General features: G+C 38.3%; 2 protein-coding genes across 6 annotated transcripts in view; one reads left to right on the forward strand and one right to left on the reverse strand.

The window, feature by feature from the left end:
- Window positions 1-1,165: 1,165 nt before the first annotated feature.
- LOC799523 (uncharacterized) lies at window positions 1,166-7,498 on the reverse strand. 4 transcript variants are annotated; one of them, XM_073951977.1, is made up of 9 exons: window positions 6,848-7,498; window positions 5,328-5,595; window positions 4,861-5,211; window positions 4,633-4,746; window positions 4,150-4,350; window positions 3,268-3,474; window positions 2,387-2,605; window positions 1,561-1,767; window positions 1,166-1,347 (listed from the first exon to the last, which is right to left on the reverse strand). In XM_073951977.1, the coding sequence occupies exons 2-9, from the start codon at window positions 5,511-5,513 to the stop codon at window positions 1,231-1,233; spliced, it is 1,602 nt and encodes a 533-aa protein (XP_073808078.1). In that variant the 5' UTR covers window positions 5,514-5,595; window positions 6,848-7,498; the 3' UTR covers window positions 1,166-1,230. The 4 variants fall into 4 exon arrangements, with proteins under 4 accessions (XP_073808078.1, XP_073808080.1, XP_073808081.1 ...); XM_073951979.1 differs by having other exon boundaries at window positions 1,166-1,344; window positions 6,848-6,917; XM_073951980.1 differs by having other exon boundaries at window positions 1,166-1,344; window positions 6,812-6,868.
- Window positions 7,499-19,372: 11,874 nt separating this feature from the next.
- Window positions 19,373-24,703, forward strand: part of slc2a11b (solute carrier family 2 member 11b) — a 31,475-nt gene continuing 26,144 nt past the window's right edge. Inside the window, 2 exon segments of one of the 2 annotated variants that reach the window (NM_001114430.1) lie at window positions 19,373-19,477; window positions 23,011-23,109. In NM_001114430.1, coding sequence (NP_001107902.1) covers window positions 19,421-19,477; window positions 23,011-23,109 — 156 coding nt within the window. In that variant the 5' untranslated portion in view covers window positions 19,373-19,420. 2 annotated transcript variants of the gene reach the window in all.

The following is a 24,703-nucleotide window of genomic DNA, read 5'->3' on the forward strand; positions in this document are numbered from 1 at the left end:
GAGTTTTCAATGTGAACACACTACTTACACTATTTATACTACAAAATGGCGTAAAATAGTGCATAAGTATGCGATTTGGGACGCAGCTCTAGTCTGCAGGTCCCCCGGGCTCTGCAATGGCTGGAGAACTTCCAATATGAACCAAAGCAACTCATATCAATGGGCTTAAGATTGGCAATGAAAGTTCGGAGATTGCAGCCAGCAAAACCTGGGAATATATATACATCTGCTGGCATCTGCTGCATAAAACATGCAACTGAATGAATAGTGTATTTTTTAGAACTGAACAAAAATCGTTATGGACAGTATACAAAAAATTTATTGAGATTAATGTCTGTATTTATTTATTTATTTATTTAATATACCCGGCAGACCCCAAGTGTTGCTCAAGCACTGGTTATGTAATTATTAATTACATTTAATGTTAGCTTCTTACTTTATTTTAGTAAATACCATAATGTTTGGCTTAATAAGATTTCTGAATCTGACAAATCGGATTGCACTCACCGGCCACTTTATTAGGTACACCAGTTCAACTGCTCATTAATGCAAATTTCTAATCAGCCAATCGCATGGCAGCAACTCAATGCACTTAGGCATGTAGACATGATCAAGACGATCTGCTGCAGTTCAAACCGAGCATCAGAATGGGGAAGAAAGGTGATTTAAGTGACTGAATGTGGCGTATATTTACAAATGTAATTCCTACAGCGTTCACCTGATTTGGATGTAAATACCCTCAAATTAAAGCTGACAGTCTGTAGTTAAAGCACATCCTGTTCGTTTCACTTCAAATCCATTGTGTTGGTGTAGAGAGCCAACAGTATTAGAATTGTGTTGATTTCCAAATCTTTATGAACCTAACTGTACTGTATATCGCAGCAGAGTAAATTATTGCAATGTCATTTTTCCAATATGTTTTACACCGTGGATACCCTTCCAGCTGCAACCCAGTACTGAGAAACACTCATACACTCACATTCACTACGGCCAATTTAGTTTATTCAATTCACCTACAGCGTTAGACTGTGGGGGAAACTGGAGGAAATGCACACGGATGGTCATACACTGTGGTGATAAAGGGATGGACATGGTCAGTAACAGTACTCAGGCAGGCTGTGGCATTGACGAGATGCTCTTTAAAGCATAAATATAGTTCCAGAACTCTGTTTAAAAATCTCTTTATTGATTTATTTGTTCATCTTTGAGGCTGATCTTTCAGGCTCCTCATCAATGGCGTGCAAAATCTCCAATGCTGCCCACCCCCGTCCTGCGAATGTAGGTAGGCGGTGGACCAGGCCGAGGTTGCCGGAGAGGAGGGTTCTGGAGATTGACAATGTCGTCCTGCTGAAGAAAAGACATAATCATGAACATCTCTTTCTGTCAGTTTCAGATACAACACTTCTAACCCTTGTGTGCTGTTGAGGACGTTTTCATCCACTCTGGGGGATTTTGATTTCTTAATTTGACCACAACTTTCTTTTGGGGAACAATTCTGGAAAAGCACATTCAGTGTAGACGAATTCTTAATTCTGGGTAAAACAGAAAGCAGGAACTAACCTGTTCTCTCATTCTTCTGAGAGGACGAGCAGACTGAAGACCACGCAGAACCCCTCGGACTCTTCCATTTATTATTAAATCTCTCTGCTGAGGTCTTTCAGGTTGCTCCTCAGGTTGTGGTTCAGGGATCTGATTTGGTCCCCTACTGGCTACAGCCTCCACATGCTGCTGGTGCTGATGAGGCATCTGATTCACAAATGCTTCATCCTGTTAGAGACAAAGACAAAATCATGTTGCTCAACAGATTTACAGACAACCTGAAGATCTGTCAACTCAAATGGCTGGAATCTACCAAAACTTTATAAGTGAGTGTATTTATACACACACACTATGATTTTTTGTTTTACTTCATATTACTTCATATAAACGCCAGACACCTTTTTTTTGCACAGGCCTTTCTAAAGGGTTAATAGTGTAAACTAATGATCAACAGTAAAAATGACAAATGTTTCCTCTTCTCAACCAGGAAAACCACCAACATTCGAGAATGCATGATTTTATGATGTCAAGGCGTCATTATAATGGAGGTCAATGGGGCAAAAACAGCCACTAACATAATGAAAGGGTAGTAACAATACACAAGAGTTAAAGAGAACATCTGAGCATATTTATAAGCAACAGCATTAGAAAAAAGTAATATATGACCATTTTAATCTTAATCTAAAAATAATGCAGATTTAACATATTTTTTACATCACTTACTTTAAAAAGTAACACATTTAGTTCCTTTTTAAGGGAATTTTTGGGGAACAATCCTGGAAAAGCCCATTAAGAGTAGACAAATTCTTAATTCTAAGACAGAGTAAAACAGAAAGCAGAAACTAACCTGTTCTCTCATTCTTCTGAGAGGACGAGCAGACTGAAGACCACGCAGAACCCCTCGGACTCTTCCATTTATTATTAAATCTCTCTGCTGAGGTCTTTCAGGTTCATTCTGTTGCTGCTCCTCAGGTTGTGGTTCAGGGATCCGATTTGGTCCCCTACTGGCTACAGCCTCCACATGCTGCTGGTTCTGATGAGGCATCTGATTCAAAAATGCTTCATCCTGTTAGAGACAAAGACAAAATCATGTTGCTCAACAGATTTACAGACAACCTGAAGATCTGTCAACTCAAACGACTACATGTGGAATCTATGATTTAACACTGAATCTACCAAAACTCTGTAAGTATTAATGCACGCACACTATGAGTTGATTTACTCAACATAGAAGCCAGACACAGTTTTTTGCACAGGCCTATCTAAAGGGTTAATAGTGCAAACTAATGATCAACAGTAAAAATATTTCCTCTTCTTAACTGAGAAAGCCACCAACAATCAGTAATATGTGATTATATGATGTCAAGGCTTTACAATCAAAAAGTGTCGTAATAATGGAGGTCAATGGGGCAAAAACAGCCACTAACATAATGAAAGGGTGGTAACAATACACAAGAGTTAAAGAGAACATCTGAGCATATTTATAAGCATTATGTTGGGTTAAAAAGTCATATATGACCATTTTAATCTTAATCTAAAAATAATGCAAATACAACATATTTTTCACATCACTTACTTTAAAACATAACTAAGTAACACATTTAGTTTCTTTTTTTCCAGCACTGATAAGCAGATTGATGCTTGATCTTTTTTGGGGAACAATCCTGGAAAAGCAAATTTATTGTAGACTCATTTTTTAATTCTAAGACTGCGTAAAGACTGACTAACCTGTTCTCTCATTCTTCTGAGAGGACGAGCAGACTGAAGACCACGCAGAACCCCACGGACTCTTCCATTTATTATTAAATCTCTCTGCTGAGGTCTTTCAGGTTGCTCCTCAGGCTGTGGTTCAGGGATCCGATTTGGTCCCCTACTGGCTACAGCCTCCACATGCTGCTGGTTCTGATGAGGCATCTGATTCACAAATGCTTCATCCTGTTAGAGACAAAGACAAAATCATGTTGCTCAACAGATTTACAGACAACCTTAAGATCTGTCAACTCAAACTTCTATATGTGGAATCTATGATTTAACACTGAATCTATTAAAGTTCTATCTAGTGTATTTATACACACACACACACACACACACACACACACACACACACACACACTCACACACACTATATGAGTTGTTATACTCAATAGAACTCAATATAAAAGCCATTTCTTTTGCACAGGCCTATCTAAACGGTTAATAGGCCAAACAAATGATCAACAATATCATTTACAGATGTTTCCTTTTCTCAACCAGGAAAACCACCAACAATCATGAATGTATTGAATGATTATATGATGTCAAGGATTTACAATCAAAAACTCTCGTTATAATGGAGGTCAATGGGGCAAAAACAGCCACTAACATAATGAAAGGTAGTAACAATACACAAGGGTTAAAGAGAACATCTGAGCATATTTATAAGTAACACCATTGAGTGTATGAATGTAAGAATGTAATATATGACAATATTAAGCTAAATATCAATCTAAAAATAATGCAAATTCAACATATTTTTCACATGACTTACTTTTAAAAGTAACACATTTAGGGCTTTTTCCCGACACTAATTTTTATTTCTAAAACTGGTTAAAACAGAAAGCAGGAACTAACCGTTTCTCTGATTTCTCTGGGAGGACGAGCAGGCTGAAGACTAGACAGAATCTCATGGATTAATTCATTTACATCTCTTTGCAGAGGTCTTTCAGGCTGCTCCTCAGGTTGTGGTTCAGGGATTCGATTTGGTCCCCTACTGGCTACAGCCTCCACATGCTGCTGGTTCTGAAGAGGCATGTGTTTCGCAAATTCTTTAAGCTGTTGAAGACAAAGACAAAGTCATGTTACTCTGAACAGACAACCTGAAGATCTGTCAATTTAAACTTCTACATGTGAAGTCTATGAATTAAGCAGGTCCTGGATAAATCATGTGTTGATATGTGAGCTTTTAAATGGTGGCTGCAGATATTAGTATACTCAGTGCGGAGTGGTTGTTCTAAAACTATTGAACAAATCTCAATTTTCAAATGTTCACTACTGTGTAGACTAAAATCTCCACCCAGTAACACTGAGCATAACTAAAAGAAAGCAGGAACTTACCCATGCCTCCCTTATCTTCAGCAGAGTTGAAGACCGGCGACACCTCGAAACTCTTCGAAATCTTTTATAATCTTTAGGTTCCGCTGAAACCATCTGAAACACGTCTCTGTTGTCCTATCGAAGAAACAAACAGATTAAATGAATATTGAGAACTTAATAGCCCAGTTTAAAGCTTCCTTTTATGAATATTCTGAAGATAAGTGAAAGCGAGAGGCAGTAGTGACTTACAGAAGAGACAGGTGGGGCCAAAGCTGGCTCAGCAGGCGTGGGGTTTTGATTTCCGAAAAAAAGAGAGCCCGGGGTGTCAGACTCGGCATATACGGGAGCTCCAGGCGACTCTATCTGGCTCTTGAGCACTGGGGATGTGGTGGGTTCCCCGTTCTCAGGCACAGAAGCTCCTGGTGATGTTTCTGGTGCCTCCAAAAACGGCACTGAGGAGATGTCAACCTGAGGCGCCTCAATAGGGTGCTCAACCTCTATGATAGCCCCTGCAGCGAGGGCAGTGGCAAGCTCATCTGAGGCCTCAGGGACGGAGGACGCATCTGCTGTCTCTGCTGGACCAGACGCAGAAGACGCGTCCTGTTGAAGAATCAGACATATTTTAAGTCAGTTTAACATATTATAAGTTAATTTGACTTAAGGTTAACTTGATTTAGCTTTTTCATTTCATTAATATTTAATTTTTTGTAAGTTACCTCCACAGTTTGACTCTGGTGAACTGAAGTGAAGTCAAACTGACGCTCTTCATCGATGGGGTGTAAAACCTCCATGATAGCCCACCAACGGCCGGTGGAGAGGGCCGTGGCGAGCTCTTCTGCGCACTCAGGTGACAGAGAGGCAGGAATCAAGTTGGAAAGATGGTTAAAATCAATGGTCGACATGCTGGTGACAAACGCAATGACGAAACAGAAGAAGTAGAAGATCGATAGACACTGATGATGATGGCAAACACACTGTAAAGCACTGTAAAACAAAGAGATGAGATTAGTAAATAATAAAATGCTTCTGAACAGTTTTGTATTCCCTTAAAATAACCAAAACACACAGTAATGTAATGCAAATTACAGCATTAGGGGAGAGCAGGGATGAAAGTAACATGGGAAAACCCTGACAACATTTGCTTTCTAGGCTATAACAGCACAACCCTTGATGGGTCTGCCAAATATCAGCAGATTGTAGGAAAGTGTCCTGCGGTTAGGTCCCAATTTCAGCTTTTAAATGCAGAAATATTATATCGGTTCTTTTTTCCTCATTACAAGTTGTGTTTCTGATATCATGTGTCACAATAATGATCAATCTACAGGTTATTTAGTGCAATAGCACATCCTTAAGTATAAAATATCTGAGTTTTCTTCAGTTTAAATGTAAATCAGGATTAAAGGGCAAGAGTTTCTGTGGGGACGAATGTAAAACACTGTTATTTAATAGACAAACCTTATTTTTCACTTCTACATTAGAGCTCGCAGTGTTTGGATTCAGATGTTTTAAAGAGTTAATGCATATTGCAAATAATACTGACTATATTGAATAAATTGTAGAAAATGTTAACATTTTGCATTGTTGGAATGATTTAGAAATATTGACGGAACTAAAATTCACAATGACAATGCAGTTTAAATGTTTTTTTTGCAAAAATAAAGGACTAAATATGTTTGCAGTTAACATTAACAAGGTCATTGTCAAATATATTTCAATTAAACAGATTAAGCCAGTAAATCTAGCAAATATTGTGTTACTTCTGACCCACCCCTGTTCGTCCATGCCTATGAAGTTAAAAGAAACAATGTCCAACTTTAAGTAACAGTATTGGAGTTGTTCTACATTGATACAAAATAACATCTGGTCTTGACAGAGTTAGTTACCACAATAAACATTTAGTTTTGTTAATTATGTTTTTATTAATAATGTTACTTTCATACCCGCACAAAACACCCACTGTATAGCATTGTGAATGTGTATTTCACTGCGTGTAACGTTAGTCTAAAAACAATAGCTGCTTTTCAACTGCCCGGTCTGTAAAGACCTATACCTCCGGTCACCGCCAGGGTTTTTGGTCTGCCATACATCTTTAACCAAAACCGGACAGCGGAAAAGCGGCTATAATTCAATATTTGAGCAAAAAACTGTATGTTTTCTAAAATATTAAACATTTTTAACAGAAAAAAACAGATTTATTTACGTAAAATGTGAAAAGCACTGTGTGAAATGTACTTACGATCATTCGACGACTCGGTATGATGTAAAAAGTAGAACACTCCAATTTATCTGAACGTTCTAAAATAACCATGACGACGGCGCGGGGGAATCTACATTACTACAGTATGTGTAGTTATATAGCTAAAGTAGTCATTAACACAATATATGCTTTTAAATTAGTTTATATGAATACATTGTATACTTCTTGTAATGTTTAGCATAAAGTGCATTAAAATAAATGTATATTCATTTTAAAAGCATGTTGTGCGTATTTATTTTCAAAAGAAAAAAAAAATCAAAAACAAAAACATTCCTGAACATTTACAGAAAAAAACCTACCTGACTGCAAAAACATCTGAAGCTAATAACATACTTTAAGGAAATACAATAATAAAATAAAAAAAAATACTACAACTAATAATAGTTAAGCTATACATAAGTTGATAAATTGAATAGAAGACATGCATTCTGTTGCTCTACTCACAATTAGAGTTAGTGTAATTCTTTAATGCCGCCATTAGCCTCTTTTATTCTGTGGTGTGACGGTTATTCTATAGTTAATTGTATTTAAAAGAAAATATCTTCAATAAAACGTTTGTAAGAGCTTAATATACACGTTTGGGTTTGAGCTTTGGTCGCATGTACACAGTTTTGGCCAGCAGGTGTCGCCAGCAGGTGGAGTTTTCAATGCTTGCAAACAGTGAGTTATTTTTGTGAAGTAATTCAATTGTAGTCCAAGTCACTCACCTCTCTGCATATTCAGCTCTTCATCAGGGGTCACCACGGTGAATGATCCACAACCCTGGCACATGTTTACCGGCTGACTCTAGAACAGTAGCCTACATATAATAAATGTGATGGCCACATTTATCTCGTAGGTGGCCAATCTGAGACTCCAGTGTGTGTGTGTGTGTGTGGGTGTATGTGTGTGTGTGTGTGTGTGTGTGTGTGTGTTTGTTTCACCTTTTTGACATTTCATTCATTCATTCACTCCTTCATTCATACATTCATTAATTGTATATTCATGTTATAAATAAAGGTGTTAAAGAAAGGGAATTTCTGTAACATTTACTGTAGTTAATTAAAATTTTCCCACTCAGTGGTCACATATTTTCATTTTGTTTCATGTTTTTGAAAAAAATAAGGCAGACAGACCCCAACTGTTGCTCAAGCACTGGTTATGTAATTATTAATTACATTTAATGTTAGCTTCTTAGTTTGTTTTAGTAAATAAGATAATGTCTTGCTTAATAAGATTTCAATAATGCAAAATGTATTTATATCTAGCAGTCAAAATGTCATGCTCAGAATACCACGCCCTGGGTAATAATAAATCAAATTGTTCCAGTCCTTGATTCTGATTGGCTGAGATGTGTTTTAGGCTGTTGTAAAATACTCCACAGACATACAGTGATTGCAGCTTGGTAAGCATTCTGATATCAACTGTTTATTTGGTACGTTTCATTTTATAAATCATTTAATCTGACCAAAAGAGCCAGCGAAAAGAGAGAGAGAGAGAGAGAGAGAGAGAGAGAGAGAGAGAGCTCCAAAAAGATTTTAATTAATTCAAGAGTTCACACTTAGCTGATGATTTACAAAGCTTATTTGGCATGCTGTCCCGGGAGAGAGCCCCGAGCTCAAGGGCTCCTCGAGCCCGGGGCTTCCTCCCGTTGGCAGAGCAAGAAGGGAGCCCGAGCTCGGTGGATCTCAGAACTCCCCTGCCGCTGTAGCTAAGGGAACGTAAGGAATTAGACCAGCTTGATTGTTAAGTATGTTGAATGTCTTTGGATGGTGGGAGGAAACCGGAGAGCCCGGGGAAAACCCACGCGGACACGGGAAGGACATACAGACTCCCCACAGAAACACTCACCGGTCCTATCGAACTAGGACCGGCAGTATTCTTGCTGTGTGGTTCACAGTGCTAACCACTGGACCGCCGTGCCGCCCAATTACAGGTAAAGGAGGAGAATAGGGGAGGAGGGGGGTTTCTTCCAAACGAAGATAAAGTGAACTGGAAACTTAGACTATTTATGGTGCCTTAGGGCTCATATGATTGGAAGATTAGTGATTAGCAAATGCGAGACTGGACGTGATAAATCATAAGCACGTGATCCTCTCGAAATTAGTTTATGAATAAACTTCACTTCAAGAGTTCACACTTAGCTGATGATTTACAAAGCTTATTTGGCATGCTGTCCCGGGAGAGAGCCCCGAGCTCAAGGGCTCCTCGAGCCCGGGGCTTCCTCCCGTTGGCAGAGCAAGAAGGGAGCCCGAGCTCGGTGGATCTCAGAACTCCCCAAAATGCAGAATTAATCGCTCGGGACAGCAGCCGCGTATTCGAAGAAAAAACCCCCCAAAAGGCAGGAAATTTAGAGCTATATCCGGCTGCTGGATATAGTAGAAGAAAAGAGGTTAAATGCATGGGCATTAATTAGATAGGATTAATAAGGGTGAAAAGAGGATTCTAATAACTCTTGCTGGAGTTAGAGTTTGAAGGAACCCCTGCGGGGGTCATGGTTTTCGGGGTTAAGAAGAAGGGGAGAATAGGTGGTTTGAAGCAGTGAAAGAGAACTTTGAGAGAATCTTGTAGGAGTTGGAGCTCTAAGTGACCCCTGCGGGGGCCAGAGTAGAGTGAAGGTATGGAGCAGAGAGTGGAGGAGAGTAGCTCTTACGAAAGATGAGAGTTTGAGTTTAGAGCGGCCTCTGCGGAGGTTAGAGCTTGAGGGTAGGGTGTAGATAGGAGTGACCTCTGCGGAGGTTAGAGCTTGAGGGTAGGGAGTAGATAGGAGCGACCTCTGCGGAGGTTTGAGCTTGAAGGTAGGGTATAGATAGGAGTGACCTCTGCGGAGGTTTGAGCTTGAAGGTAGGGTGTAGATAGGAGCGACCTCTGCGGAGGTTTGAGCTTGAAGGTAGGGTATAGATAGGAGTGACCTCTGCGGAGGTTTGAGCTTGGAGGTAGGGTGTAGATAGGAGCGACCTCTGCGGAGGTTTAAGCTTGAAGGTAGGGTATAGATAGGAGTGACCTCTGCGGAGGTTTGAGCTTGAAGGTAGGGTGTAGATAGGAGCGACCTCTGCGGAGGTTTGAGTTTGAAGGTAGGGTATAGATAGGAGTGACCTCTGCGGAGGTTTGAGCTTGAGGATAGGGTGTAGATAGGAGTGACCTCTGCGGAGGTTAGAGCTTGAGGGTAGGGAGTAGATAGGAGCGACCTCTGCGGAGGTTTGAGCTTGAAAGTAGGGTGTAGATAGGAGTGACCTCTGCGGAGGTTTGAGCTTGAGGATAGGGTGTAGATAGGAGTGACCTCTGCGGAGGTTAGAGCTTGAGGGTAGGGAGTAGATAGGAGCGACCTCTGCGGAGGTTTGGGCTTGAAGGTAGGATGTAGATAGGAGTGACCTCTGCGGAGGTTTGAGCTTGAGGGTAGGGTGTAGATAGGAGCGACCTCTGCGGAGGTTTGAGCTTGAAGGTAGGGTGTAGATAGGAGTGACCTCTGCGGAGGTTTGAGCTTGAGGGTAGGGTGTAGATAGGAGTAACCTCTGCGGAGGTTTGAGCTTGAGGGAAGGGTGTAGATAGGAGTGACCTCTGCGGAGGTTAGAGCGACCTCTAAGGAGGTTAGAGCTTGAGGGTAGGGTGTAGATAGGAAAACATAGATATCTGTGAGTGGAAGAGAGGATTTGTATAACTCTTGCGAGAGTTGGAGCTCGGAGCGACCTCGTGGAAGTCCGAGTTTGAATAACAAATTGAGGTTGCTGGAATGCTGACTGTAATGGCTATTAGGGGCGTCCTTGGCAAAACCTGTAGGGGTGCCATTGTTGGACGATTAGGCTTCTGCTGAGTTTGGTTAGGATGACTCTAGCGAGAATTGAGGCTCTATTTGTGAGTTGGAGCCTTGTGGGAAGTTGCTTGGGGGTTGGTTAGAGCCTTTTGTGCTTCTTTGAGGTGGTATTTACTGAGGCGTATGTAAGATTTAAAAGCTTCAGAAGACCAGCGACCAAGGGTCTGGATCTGATTGTGTGAGAGCCCGTTAGAGGCTGCTGTAGTGGCTGCGCCAATCCTGAATGAGTGGCTGGAAAAAGGCTCTGGGGAAAAACCTGATAGGCGAAGAATTTCTTTAAGGTGTTTTTGGAACCAGAATCGAGAAACTGGACGGTTAGCGTCGTCAGTAAAAAGCGGGGCCATAGGGTTAGCTTCTTGAGATTTTCTTAGATTAAGATAGGCTAGGAGGGTTTGGAATGGGCGAGTAGGAGAAGGTATGTCGAAAATGAGGATAGAGTGTCCTTTCTGGGTTTGATCTGTTTTGCTTTGTTTGATAAGGAAAGAGATGGTTTCCTTATCTTGCAAAGCTAGATCTGAGATAGTGGGGTGGAGTAGAGGGTTAAATTTAGATGTAACTGTTAATTCGGAACATCTAAGAAACCCGAAAAATGCTAGATTAAACATAGCATCTAAGGTGCGGGCTGTATGGGAGGAAATATACCCTTTGCGAAGGGTGTAGATGCATGAGGTAAGGATTTTGAGTGTGATGGGTTGTCTGGCATCAGGGCTGGTGGGGTGGTTTTTCTGAATACCCTTGATAAGAAGGGAGGTTTGCGAATTTGTGATGGCGTCGGAAGGAGACCCATGGATTAATTTGTGAAAGAACTGGATCCCGCTAAGGTAGCTCTTTATTGAACTGGCTTGTAGATGATTTGCGGTGTGAAGGTGGGATATAAAGGAAGTGATAGAGAGGAGAGAAAAATCAGGAAAAGGAAGTTGGTGTATAATATGGAATTGTTTGAACGAATTCCATGCTGTGAGGTATGCATTGAGGGTTCTAGGAGCTATTGCTTGCAGGATGAGAGATAGAGAAGTTTGGTGAAGATTATGAAGTGGGTGGTTTATGGCAATATCGTTTCTGAATACGGAGGTACAGGCGTTGGGTGAGGGTCTGCTTCCGGGGCCAGTTGCCAGAATTTCTGTAGAGAGAAGCGAGAGAGAGAGTCAGCAATTTGGTTTTTGCAACCAGGTACATGTTCAGCAATCAAGATAAATTGTTTTTTAGCAGAAATCCAGATAAGGCGTCTTAAAAATGGCATAAGTGCTTGGGAGTGGGAGCGCCTTTTGTTGATGCAATGCACTGTGGCTTCGTTATCGCAGTGAATGAGAATGCTAAAAGTAGACCATTCGTCCCCCCACAGGATGGCTGCTGCGACAATGGGGTAGAGTTCGAATAGGGCTGAAGAACATTGGTCTTTTGGAATGGAATTGAATTGGGGTGGCCATGTTGAGGCAAACCAGTGTCCTTTGTAGTAGCCGCCGAAACCCATAGAGGGGGCAGCATCTGTGTATAGGTTAATGTCGATGGGGGAAGTTGTTAAGTCGCTATAGAAAAAGGAACAGCCGTTCCATTGCTTAAGGAAAGAGATCCATAAGCAGAGTTCGTCGCGACTTGGTTTAGAGAGAATAATTATTTCTTCTAAACCTTGAACTGTGGTGGATAGTTGAAGGAGGTGTGAAATAAAGGGGCGGCCCTGTGGAATGATGCGCATAGCGAAATTTAGATGGCCGAGAATTGATAGGAGTTCTCGTTTTGTGCACATCTGTTTTTCGAGGAAGATTTGGGATAGAGAAATGATCCGATCGATCTTCTCTTTGGGAAGGGATGCTTGAAATTTGTGCGAGTCTAGATTAATGCCCAGAAATTCGATTGAAGTACTGGGACCTGAAGTTTTTTCCTCTGCTAGAGGAATTCCGAGATCAGCGAAAACTTGTTGGGTGATCGCTAGGTGTTTGGCTGGAGGAGATGACGGGGGAGAAATAATGAGAAAATCGTCTAGAAGGTGGATGAGGTATGGAATTCCGTAATTATTGGATAGAATCCAGCATAATGCTTCTGACATCATGTCAAATATTTTTGGGCTGCTTTTGCATCCGAAGGTTAGTCGGACTGCAAAATAGAATTGGTTGCGCCAATAAATGCCAAAAAGGTGCCAGAAGTCTGGGTGGATTGGCATGATTTTAAAGGCAGAAGAGATGTCTACTTTGGCTAGCCAGGCGTTGTGGCCGGCTATCTTAATGAGAGAGATTGCTTGATCAATGTCGTGATAGTTGAGCGTATATTCTTCTAGTGGAATCGTGCTGTTAATGCTAGGGAAAGAGGAATTGTGTGGGGACGAAAGGTCGACTATGAGGCGTTTTTTGCCGGAAAATTTTCGTGTTGCGACACCAATAGGGCTAATGCGTGAAATATTGAATGGAGGAGCCTTAAAAGGTCCGATCATAAATTTGTTGTCGATTTCTTTTTTAATAAGATAATCGACTGTTTCGGGTTCGGAGGTCGCAGACTGCAGGTTGGGACAGATTAAATTAAGAGAAGGGAGAGCTGCAACACCTGGGTGGAATCCGTGGGTTAGACCTGCAATGAGAAAATCAGAAAAGTTAGTGTCAGGGTGAGACTTTAGTTCCCGAGCAAGGTTAGAAATATTCACAGGAGTCGACAAATAATTTTTTGATTTTTTATTATTAGCTCTTAGGATTTGGCAGATTATCTTAGCGTGGGCGCCGCCGCAGTAGGAGCACAGGTGAAGGTATCGGCATGGCATTCTATGACATCTACCCAAGTTGAAGTTTTGGCAGATGTCGCGGCTAGGAAGAGAGGGTTTATTAGGGATAGAAAAAATAGAAGGAATGTTACGACTGGAAGGGTTAGGAACGTAGCTGGTAGATTTAGAAGGAGGTTGAGTTGGATCAGGAAGAGGGTTAACTAAAGGACAGGAGGTAGTGGGGTGCAGACAGGAGCGACAGACAGCACAGGTTAGATTGCGGCAACCCAAAAATACCCTGTTGTGGAGCTCAGTGTCCAAAGCCCCCCAGTAGGGACACTGATTCCACTGGGTAACGCGCAGAGCGCATTTAGCGGAGAATAGCTTGTGGTAAGTGAAAAAGTGGGTGCCCCCATAGGATAACGCGAGCTCGGCAATAATTGCCATGTAATCGTTAAGCTCGCGTCTCCTATGGGGATATACTGAACAAATTGTGTCGGTGAATCTTGAAAAGGCTATGCAAAATTCGGCTAAGGTTAGGGTGCGGGACTGATTATTAACTGAAGATTTGAGGGATACTGAAAATTCGCCGCAATCAACCTGGCGTTCTGCCGCAGGGGGTGCTATAGGTGAGAGGAGTGAAATGAGGTCAATATCCGCACCTGAGAGGATTAGGTTGCGGGCTGAATTAGAGATGGGTGGAGGTTCCATAGCTAGAGCGTTATTCGGCGGTGGGAGGGGCGTGGCAGATGACAGAGTGAAAGGGGGGCGTGTAGAAGAAACTTGATTAGGAATAGAAAAGGAGCAGGTAGGGTTAGAGTTAGAGTGAGCGAGGGGAAGTGAAGAAGAAAAAGATGGAATATTGATTGGAGGATTTTGAGATGCAAAAGGCAGGTTTTGGGAGGGAGGGGGGGGAGCGGAAGAGGAGGGGGGGGGGAAAGAAGAGGATTGATTTGGAGGAAGAGCAGGGGGAGCAGAAATAGCAGGATGAAACTGAGCATTGGAGGTAGAAGGGAGATGAGGGCTAATGAGAGAGCTAGAGGGGGCGGGGGGCCAGGAGAAGGGGGTAGAAAGAGTTAGAGGGAGAGGGAGAGAGGCTGGGTTCTCTTGAATGGAGTCCTGCTGTGGGAGAATGAGTGACGTCATCGGAGGCGGCTGGGTTTCCTGGTGTTGCGATCTTGCGTGGGAGTGGCTTGCTGTGTGTTTTTGTTTTGACTTCTTCTTTCCTGGTTGTGAACGGGAGGCTTGCGGGTATGGAGTGAATCGAATCGGATTTTCCTGAGCGGCTGATCTTGGAGGAGGACTTGCAGAGGGAAGGGAGTCCGATGTTGCGTTTTTGTAAAGTTTAAGGAGTTCCGGTTTTTTGAGATTTTTGGGAGCGTTGATTCCGAGGATGGCGAGCTTGTTCCTGATTTCTGATACGGTGATTCTACTTGGATGGATGACTGAGGAGGTTGCGGAGATATAAGATGAGGTAGGTGAAGAGATTTGTTGCCTTGGAGTGGATTGCGTTGGTGATAAGTTTTGACGGGACCTGGTAGCGGTGGAGCGTGTCATGCGTCGGCCTCTTGTGACGGCCTCGGGTTCGGGTTGAGAGCCAGGCGGAGCGGGGAGAGGTTGGTTTTCGGAGGGAGAGTTGAGAAGGTCTGGCTGGTTGTTAGCTTGCTCGTTGAGGTTCTCGTTGTTCATGATGGCTTGTTTTGTTGGAGATATTGATTGTTGGAGGGAATAGAAGATAGCGGTAGCAGTTGCGGATGATAATGATGGTGATGATGATGAATAAATGCTGGATTTGTTTGTAGAAGTTGCTGTTTTGGAGATGAGCGGCTATAATTGGATAGCTGGAGCACAGTCTGAGGCTGAGCGGTCTTCCAAACGAAGATAAAGTGAACTGGAAACTTAGACTATTTATGGTGCCTTAGGGCTCATATGATTGGAAGATTAGTGATTAGCAAATGCGAGACTGGACGTGATAAATCATAAGCACGTGATCCTCTCGAAATTAGTTTATGAATAAACTTCACTTAATTTTTTAAAAAAGAAGTACAAACAAAATTCAAATTAAAATTAGTTTGAGCTTAAAGTGAGGATTCAGAAAAAATAAAGCAGAAAGCCAAAAGAAGCAATGGTTCAGTGAATTTAAAAGGGGTATTTATGTGGAGTGATGTACTGTACCATTATAAATTCACTATAAACCACAGCTTCATGCTTATTTCCTAAGAGCAGCAAGGTTTCACGAAAATAAAAACAAAGGAAATGAAACAAATAAAGGTTTCTTTGGCGCAATACTGATAGCAGACTATTTACCAAAGCAAAAGCTGCAGAATCAAGGACAAACTCAGACTCGACGACATGAACTACCCATTTTATTACTGAGATTTTTGTTTGTAGAGGACTAAAAAAGCTTCAAAATGCATATTTTTATTCATATCCTTTTTTTTCTCCATCTACTGGTGACGATTTCATATCACATTGCAAGGTGAGTAAAAATAAATCTGATTGCTGCTATATACGGTATATATATACACTCACCGGCCACTTTATTAGGTACACCAGTTCAACTGCTCATTAATGGAAATTTCTAATCAGCCAATCGCATGGCAGCAACTCAATGCACTTAGGCATGTAGACATGATCAAGACGATCTGCTGCAGTTCAAACCAGCATCAGAATGGGGAAGAAAGGTGATTTAAGTGACTGAATGTGGCGTATATTTACAAATGTAATTCCTACAGCGTTCACCTGATTTTGATGTAAATACCCTCAAATTAAAGCTGACAGTCTGTAGTTAAAGCACATCTTGTTTCATTTCAAATCCATTGTGTTGGTGTAGAGAGCCAACAGTATTAGAATTGTGTTGATTTCCAAATATTTATGAACCTAACTGTACTGTATATCGCAGCAGAGTAAATTATTGCAATGTCATTTCTCCAATATGTTTTACACAGTGGATACCCTTCCAGCTGCAACCCAGTACTGAGAAACACTCATACACTCACATTCACTACGGCCAATTTAGTTTATTCTGGAAACTGGAGGAAACGCACACGGATGGTCATACACTGTGGTGATAAAGAGATGGACATGGTCAGTAACAGTACTCAGGCAGGCTGTGGCATTGACAAGATGCTCTTTAAAGCATAAATATAGTTCCAGAACTCTGTTTAAAAATCTCTTTATTGATTTATTTGTTCATCTTTGAGGCTGATCTTTCAGGCTCCTCATCAATGGCGTGCAAAATCTCCAATGCTGCCCACCACCGTCCTGCGAATGTAGATAGGCGGTGGACCAGGCCGAGGTTGCCGGAGGAGGGTTCTGGAGATTGACAATGTCGTCCTGCTGAAGAAAAGACATAATCATGAACATCTCTTTCTGTCAGTTTCAGATACAAAACTTCTAACCCTTGTGTGCTGTTGAGGATGTTTTGATTTCTTATTTTGACCAAACTTTCTTTTGGGGAACAATTCTGAAAAAAGCACATTCAGTGTAGACGAATTCTTAATTCTGGGTAAAACAGAAAGCAGGAACTAACCTGTTCTCTCATTCTTCTGAGAGGGCGAGCAGACTGAAGACCACGCAGAACCCCTCGGACTCTTCCATTTATTATTAAATCTCTCTGCTGAGGTCTCTCAGGTTCATTCTGTTGCTGCTCCTCAGGTTGTGGTTCAGGGATCCGATTTGGTCCCCTACCAAAACTCTGTAAGTATTAATGCACGCACACTATGAGTTGATTTACTCAATAGAACTCCACATAAAAGTCAGACACTTTTTTTGCACAGGCCTATCTAAAGGGTTAATAGTGCAAACTAATGATCAACAGTAAAAATGTTTCCTCATCTCAACTGAAAAAGCCACCAACAATCAGTAATGCATGATTATATGATGTCAAGACTTTACAATTAAATGTCTCGTTATAATGGAGGTCAATGGGGCAAAAACAGCCCCTAAAATAATGAAAGGGTGGTAACAATACACAAGAGTTAAAGAGAACATCTGAGCATATTTATAAGCATTAGTGTTGGGTAAAAAAAGTCATATGTGACAATTTTAATTCTTATTATAATATCTTATTATAAAAATAATGCAAATACAACATATACATACAATATATAGACTCATTTTTAATTCTAAGACTGAGTAAAGACTGACTAACCTGTTCTCAGGACGAGCAGACTGAAGACCACGCAGAACCCCACAGACTCTTCCATTTACTAATAAATCTCTCTGCTGAGGTCTTTCAGGCTGCTCCTCAGGCTGTGGTTCAGGGATCTGATTTGGTCCCCTACTGGCTACAGCCTCCACATGCTGCTGGTTCTGATGAGGCATCTGATTCATAAACGCTTCATCCTGTTAGAGACAAAGACAAAATCATGTTACTCAACAGATTTACAGACAACCTGAAGATCTGTCAACTTAAACTTCCATATGTGGAATCTATGATTTAACACTGAATCTATTAAAATTCTACAAGCGAGTGTATTTACACACACACACACGCACGTTAAACTCAAAAGAACTCCATATGAAAGTCGGACACTTTTTTTTTTTTGCACAGGCCTATCTAAAGAGTTAATAGAGCAAATTAATGATCAACAGTAAAAATGACAAATGTTTCCTCTTCTCAACCAGGAAAACAATCAAGAACACATTATTATTTGGTGTCAAGGCTTTACAATCAAAAAGTGTCATTATAATGGAGGTCAATGGGACAAAAACAGCCACTAACATAATGAAAGGGTAGTAACAATACACTAGAGTTAAAGAAAACATCTGAGCATATTTATAGGCAACAGCATTGGGTGTGGGGGAGCACAGGGCACAAAGTAACACAGGGTTAATAGTTACACAGAGTTTTAAGGTATTTGCTCAGGGTTGACCATGGCATGATTCCGGGGTTTTCTCCACAGTGTTGGCAGGCATCTTCCTGCCAAATATTGAAAAAGTTCGGCAAAGTTTGGACAAGAAACACAGGAGAAGTAATTTTTACAGCATAAAAGTATTTTTATTATAGTCAACATTTTTTTAATTAAAAAAAAATCTGTGAAAGTATGTATGTAAATCTTTGATTGCTGTGATCACTGTTTTCTAGGCTATATGATGGAACAATTTCGAAAGATGTAAAAAACACAGTGACTGCTAGCCAGCTTTGAAGAAAACACGACACAGCGGGGTTCGTTGTAACAGGGCGATACAATTAAACCACACACAGTTCGAAAGCAATTAATCTTACACAAAATTTTTTTTTTTTGAGTGTAATGTTAGGAACTTTTTAAATAAAATAATTTTAATAGAATTTTTTTTGATAGACAAAACATTTTATTGCTAATACTACAAATAAATGCATTGTATAATAATGGATAATAATACAAATAAATCCAAATGAGTTTATCCAATCAATAAATGAACATGTGCTATGTAGAATAAAAAATAAATTGAGCTAGGTACTGAGAAAATATAGCTAAGTAAACTAAATTTAAATTAATTGTGTTTTATCTGACTTTTTAAGCATGTGTTACAACTAACCCCCTGTCTGTTACAACTTGCCCCGCAGGTGGGGTAAATAGTAACATTTTTACTCATGGCACTTCTGGCAATACTGCACAGAAACCATATGTCCGGCGATCACTTTCAGTGCTCATTTGTAGGAGAGGCTTGTGTTTTGTTGGTAAATAAAACGATGACACTGCTATTTAACCAGAGACTAACAAACTTCTGGAGTGTACAATGAAACCAAAAGAGGCTTATGGGCTCTGCGGGTCACTTGACTGAAACAACAACAATGTGCTCTTTGTGATCAAAGGCCAACCAATGCTTGATATAGTCGAATAAATGTTTCCAGAGCCAAACCAGCATCATTATAATCAACTATAATCACTCCATCTCACACGCAGAACTGTATAATGGCGCGCCTCAAGTATTTGTGATGGTGAAACCGAAGCTTATGATTACACTAATGATGACTGAACACAAACCCACCGCCCAGACAAAGTTAATCTTTGCAGTGAGACTTAGAAACCATGAAGGAATAATCGCCAGTCTTTCTATCAACACAATAAAATTAGTATTTCGGTCAAAAATGAATGAAATTACGATCAGTGGCCCGGAAGCGCAGCCCACAACATTAGCAAAAAAGGTAAGTAGCCGACCGTCAATTTTGTTGAATCTGCAGCCAAGTCATTAACGTTATGTATTAGCCACAAGACCGAGCGTGGAAAAGCAATTGACATGCTTGTGTTGAAACTTAAAAGACAAACATATCCCAAAGGCATCCTCCAGAGCTGCTCTGAAGGGAATTTCACCCTGAATTATCTCCGTTTTTTCGCTGTCCATGCTCTGAACAAGAGCGCGATTGTGTTTCTGCTGATATATCTGTTATGCACCTTGACTCCGGAGCTCTAAAAAGCGGTTCTGTCTGAGGATGAGTTCACATTTCAGAGACTGCAGGCAAGATTAAGAGACGTTTAGAGTATTAAGTCAAATGTTAAAGCTTTTTAAAGGGCGAGCTGCAAAAATGGGCAAAGAAAACGGAGAATTTAAGGAGTATGAGCCTTTACTTAGAGACTTCAGAGAACCTGTTCATCAAATTAAGGTATGATTGAAATAAAAGATAAACAATGTGGTTATGAAGTTGTTTATTTATAACGTTATTTGAGTTGGTGCTGGTTTATCATTCAGTTAATAATGAACAGTGATGGATAGGGTGTTGTGCAAGTCCTTGTGCTGTAATATTCTTGCATCACTCTTAAAAAAGTCTTTAAATTAACTTTTTTTTCTTTCATATTTTGTGATTCCTGCTTTTTTATTCATTTATTTATGCTTTTGATTTGTATTATTTGACATTGATCTTTCCTCAAAAAACCTTTGATGTTGAAAAGTTAAAAAAGTGACTTTTATTGACATTATTATTAGTTTGACGTGGTATAGTCTGGGCTTGTGTTGTAAATTATGGTAATCTAGTAAATTTGACGACACTTTTTCTGTTATTTTAGGAACTGAATTATTTCCTAATATTATTTCCTCTACAACAGGGTTTTTGCAGTGTCTTAAAATGTCTTAAATCTCAAAATCCAAATTTTAAGCCTTAAAAAGTCTTATATTTACTGAAATATGGTGTTGTTGGTCTTAAATCGTTTTTTAAACAGGTCTTAATTTTCCTTTGTTCGTGTATTGCAATCAAATCTGGCCAAAACCCATACAATCACCAACAATCATCTCAGTAAAACTTTAAACTTTTTATTTAAAAGGTAATTTTAAACTCTATTTATCATAATGGTTTAATTATCTTCCTTACAGTAGCATTTGTTTAAATGTTCTCCGCTGCTGAGGACACTGACCAGGACAGATTGTTGTATTTAGTTTATTATAGTTTTTAAACCTTAAAACATTTTTTCATTTTTTTTAATTATTTAAAAGAAAGTTTCTGTTGTGTATGGATACAAGTAGAGCTTGCTTGTTTTTACACAACATTTAAAATATTTAGCTAAGAAATAAAATCTAAAATATTTTTATTTTTTATTATTAATGTATTATTACATTTATTAAATTTGAATATTTTTTATACACAAATAAAAATCTTTTCCATCTGGGTTATTTGAAAAATGGTCTAAAATTTCATTCATAATGGTCTTAAAAAGTCTTCAAAAGTGTTAAATTGACCTCTGTGAAACCTGCAGAAACCCTCTACAATATAGTTTAAAATGACTAAAGCATCAATAAAAGTCACTTTGTTAAAGTGCAGAGTTGAATTTTCAACATTAAAAGTCGACAAAGACAAGATAAAGGTCCCATGATGCAATTTCTAGCCATAAATAAATGCAAAAAACTGTAAATTAACAATTTATAGTATATTTGTGGCACACATATTTGCATATACCATACAAAGTAATGCAGCGTTAATATCTTTTCATACATTACAATGTGTCTTTACTGTTAAAAAAAAAATGTGTTGCCTTATTTTTTGGTTGAATCAAATAAACTTTTCTATTCATCTCAACTTAAATAAATCGGTAAAAATATTGTCAAACTTTGTATAACTGAAAACATTTGGTTGAAACCTGATTAACTTATTAGGATAAGTTAAAGTAACATACAAAATGTGTTGTCATGGGTTTTTGTCATATTATTATTACTCATCATTCATTAATTTTCCTTCGGCTTAGTCCCTTTATTCATCAGGGGCTGCCACAACGGAATGAACCGCAAACTTATCCGGCATATGTTTTACACAGCCGATGCCATTCCAGCTGCAACCCAGTACTGGGAAACACCCAAACATTCTCATATTTACACACACACACACACACACACACACACTCATACACTATGGCCAATTTAGTTCATCCATTTCACCTATAGTGCATGTGTTTGGGGTGTGTGGGAAACCGGAGCACCCGGAGGAAACACGGGGAGAACATGTAAACTCCACACAGAAATGCCAACAGCCGGGGCTCGAACTAGCGACCTTCTTGCTGTGAGGCAACAGTGCTAACCACTGAGCCACTGTGTCGCAGTGTTCAGTGTAACTGTTGTTTATATACCTGAAGCTGTTTAATATTACGAACAATAATCGTTTGATTAATAAAGCTGTATATATGTAAAAATAACAGTGCAGCACTAAAATATTCAGTAATATTTTGCCCATATCATTCAAACCACAACATTTGACCCGTTTGTCATCAAGCTGAAAATTTAAATGACTTAAATCACTTAAACATATTTTAATATGCTGTTAACAAACTTTCACATACGGTTGAAGTCAGAATTATTAGCCCCCCTACAATTTTTTTTTCTTTTATAAATATTTCCCAAACGATGTTTAACAGAGCAAGGAAATTTTCACAGAATGTCTGATAATATTTTTTCATCTGGAGAAAGCCTTATTTGTTTTATTTCGGCTAGAATGAAAGCAGTTTTAATTTTATTATAAACCATTTTAAGGTCAGAGTTATTAGCCCCTTTAAGCAATTTTTCCCCCCGATAGTCTACCATCATTATACAATGACTTGCCTAATTACCTTAACCTGCCTAGTAAACCTAATTAACCTAGTTAAGCCTTTACATGTCACTTTAAGCTGTATAGAAGTGTCTTGAAAAATATCTAGTCAAATATTATGTACTGTCATCATGACAGAGATAAAATAAATCAGTTATTAGAAATGAGTTATTAAAACTATTATGTTTAGAAATGTGTTGAAAAAATCTTCCCTCCGTTAAAGAGAAATTGGGGAAAAAATAAACAGGGGGGCTAATAATTCTGACTTCAACTGTACACTGAATGACAAAGGAACATGATTTAACTCCTATTTTGAGATTTTATTTTAGCAAAAGATATTTATAATATTTAATTTACTTGCATGTATTATCCACTGTAAAAAAATCGTGTTGCCGTAATTTTTAGTTAAATCAAATGAACTTTTCTATTTACACCAAACTGTCAAAAAATTAAGTTAAACTTTGTATTACTTAAAATATTTAAGTAAAACTTGATTGACTTATTAAAATAAGTTAAAGGGACATAAAAACATTTTTTGTTATGCCATATAATTTTTTCACAGTATACATAAAATCACATTTGTAAGTTTAAATTGATGCATCTCTGTTAATGTGAGTAAAAAAAAACATGTTTATTTTTCTTTGTTTGTTTGTTTTGTACTCTTTTCACCACAGGTTCCCAGTAAATATCTTCTACTTGCTGTTTGGGCAGCTGGGATTGGTGGAACATTTCAATATGGCTACAATATATCCATAATAAATGCACCTACCAAGGTAATGAATGTGTGATTAATGTGTATCTTCCATTTTTTATACATCAGAAGAGATATAGTATATACTGTATGTTTGTGTAATATACTGTTTCGTTTGCAGCTCATCAGAATGAATGTGATGTGAAATCAGTTAATATATCATTGTGAATGTGGATTTTGGTCCCTGGTAAAAGTTTTTTGGGTGGAAATGTGACAGCATGAGCCACATTTGGGCTTTTTACACTTTTTAATTGTTAACCAAGGGTCATTCTTTTAGGTTTCCTAATGTTTGTTCTTTACCCTAGGTTAGTAATTGACTTTTTTTTAGACATGTAAGATGTAAGATATATAATTCACATTGAAAAAGGTGAAAAATATTTTTCTCTAAAAATTTTTTACAAATAATTTGACAAAAGTATTATGGTAAAATATTGAATTATTTATGACTCTAAAATTGTAAATAAAGTACTACAATAATATTTTATTATTTACACATTTTTCCTACTGTCAAGTAAAAAGACAGTGTTATTAAAATATTATATTTTAATAAAATATGTAAATATTTTAAATAAAATGTTTTAATGTAAAAAAAGTTTTCACTCAACATTTAGTAGTTAATATTACAAATAAACTGACACGAATGATGATGATGATGAAAAAAGCCTTTATTTGTCACATATATACATGTAGTGAAACTGTATAACCTATGTATAACATGTATGAATGTACAACCTATTGACTTAAATATGATTTTGTGAAGTAATATAGTAATAATAATTATTTACAATTAATATTAATAAGCAACGCAAGTTAAAGCAGGTGTTATTTAAGTATTACATTTACCCTAGTAATAGACATTTTAAGACAAGAAAACAGACTTTTAAACTTTTAAGACTTTTTATTATTTTTTTTATCCAAATGCTACTGTTATTATTATGATAGCTCTAATATTTCCAGCAATTGAACGCTAATAAATATTGTAATTGATTATTATTATTTAATAAAAAATCATTATTAAATAATTATCAAAGTATTTGTTGTTTATTTTTAATATTAGTATTTTTAGAATTGTTAATAATTCATGAATACTTAATAATAATATTAATTAATTAATTATTTAATGAAGATTATAAGTCTAACTGTTAAATTTTAATAAATATTTTACTTCAATAAAAATTATTTAATAAAAAAATCATTATTAACACATTAAATTAATTAGTTATGCTTATTTTTATTAATAGTATTTTTTTAAGTATGCATTATTAAATTAATACTCAATAATAGCTAACAAATAACTAATAATAATAATTATGAAATGTCTTTTTATACATTTTTATTTCGGCTTTACTCAATTCACACTGAAATGAAACCAAATGTAAAATATTTCTTTGACGATTAGCCAAAGTAACATTTTATTACACTATTTATTGTCAGGTTATTATTTCATTTTGGCTAACTCATACACTTTATACAGTTTTACGGTTTTTCTACACTCAAAAAATTACTGTTGCTGCTTGTTCAAACTACTTATTTAAAATGAGTTAAAAAAACACAATTCTTAAGTTTTTTGGGGGACATCTTAATTGTTTCATGCTCAATCCACTTAAATTCGTAAA

This window comes from Danio rerio, chromosome 5 (genome assembly GCF_049306965.1).
Source record: "Danio rerio strain Tuebingen ecotype United States chromosome 5, GRCz12tu, whole genome shotgun sequence".
Lineage (NCBI taxonomy): Eukaryota > Metazoa > Chordata > Actinopteri > Cypriniformes > Danionidae > Danio > Danio rerio.

Coding starts and splice junctions, on each gene's coding strand:
- LOC799523 (XM_073951977.1), bottom strand. CDS start 5,513: ATGTCGACCATTGATTTTAACCATCTTTCCAACTTGATTCCTGCCTCT. Junction 5,212..5,327: donor ACCAGAGTCAAACTGTGGAG/GTAACTTACAAA, acceptor ATTCTTCAACAG/GACGCGTCTTCTGCGTCTGG. Junction 2,606..3,267: donor TCAGAAGAATGAGAGAACAG/GTTAGTCAGTCT, acceptor TGTCTCTAACAG/GATGAAGCATTTTTGAATCA.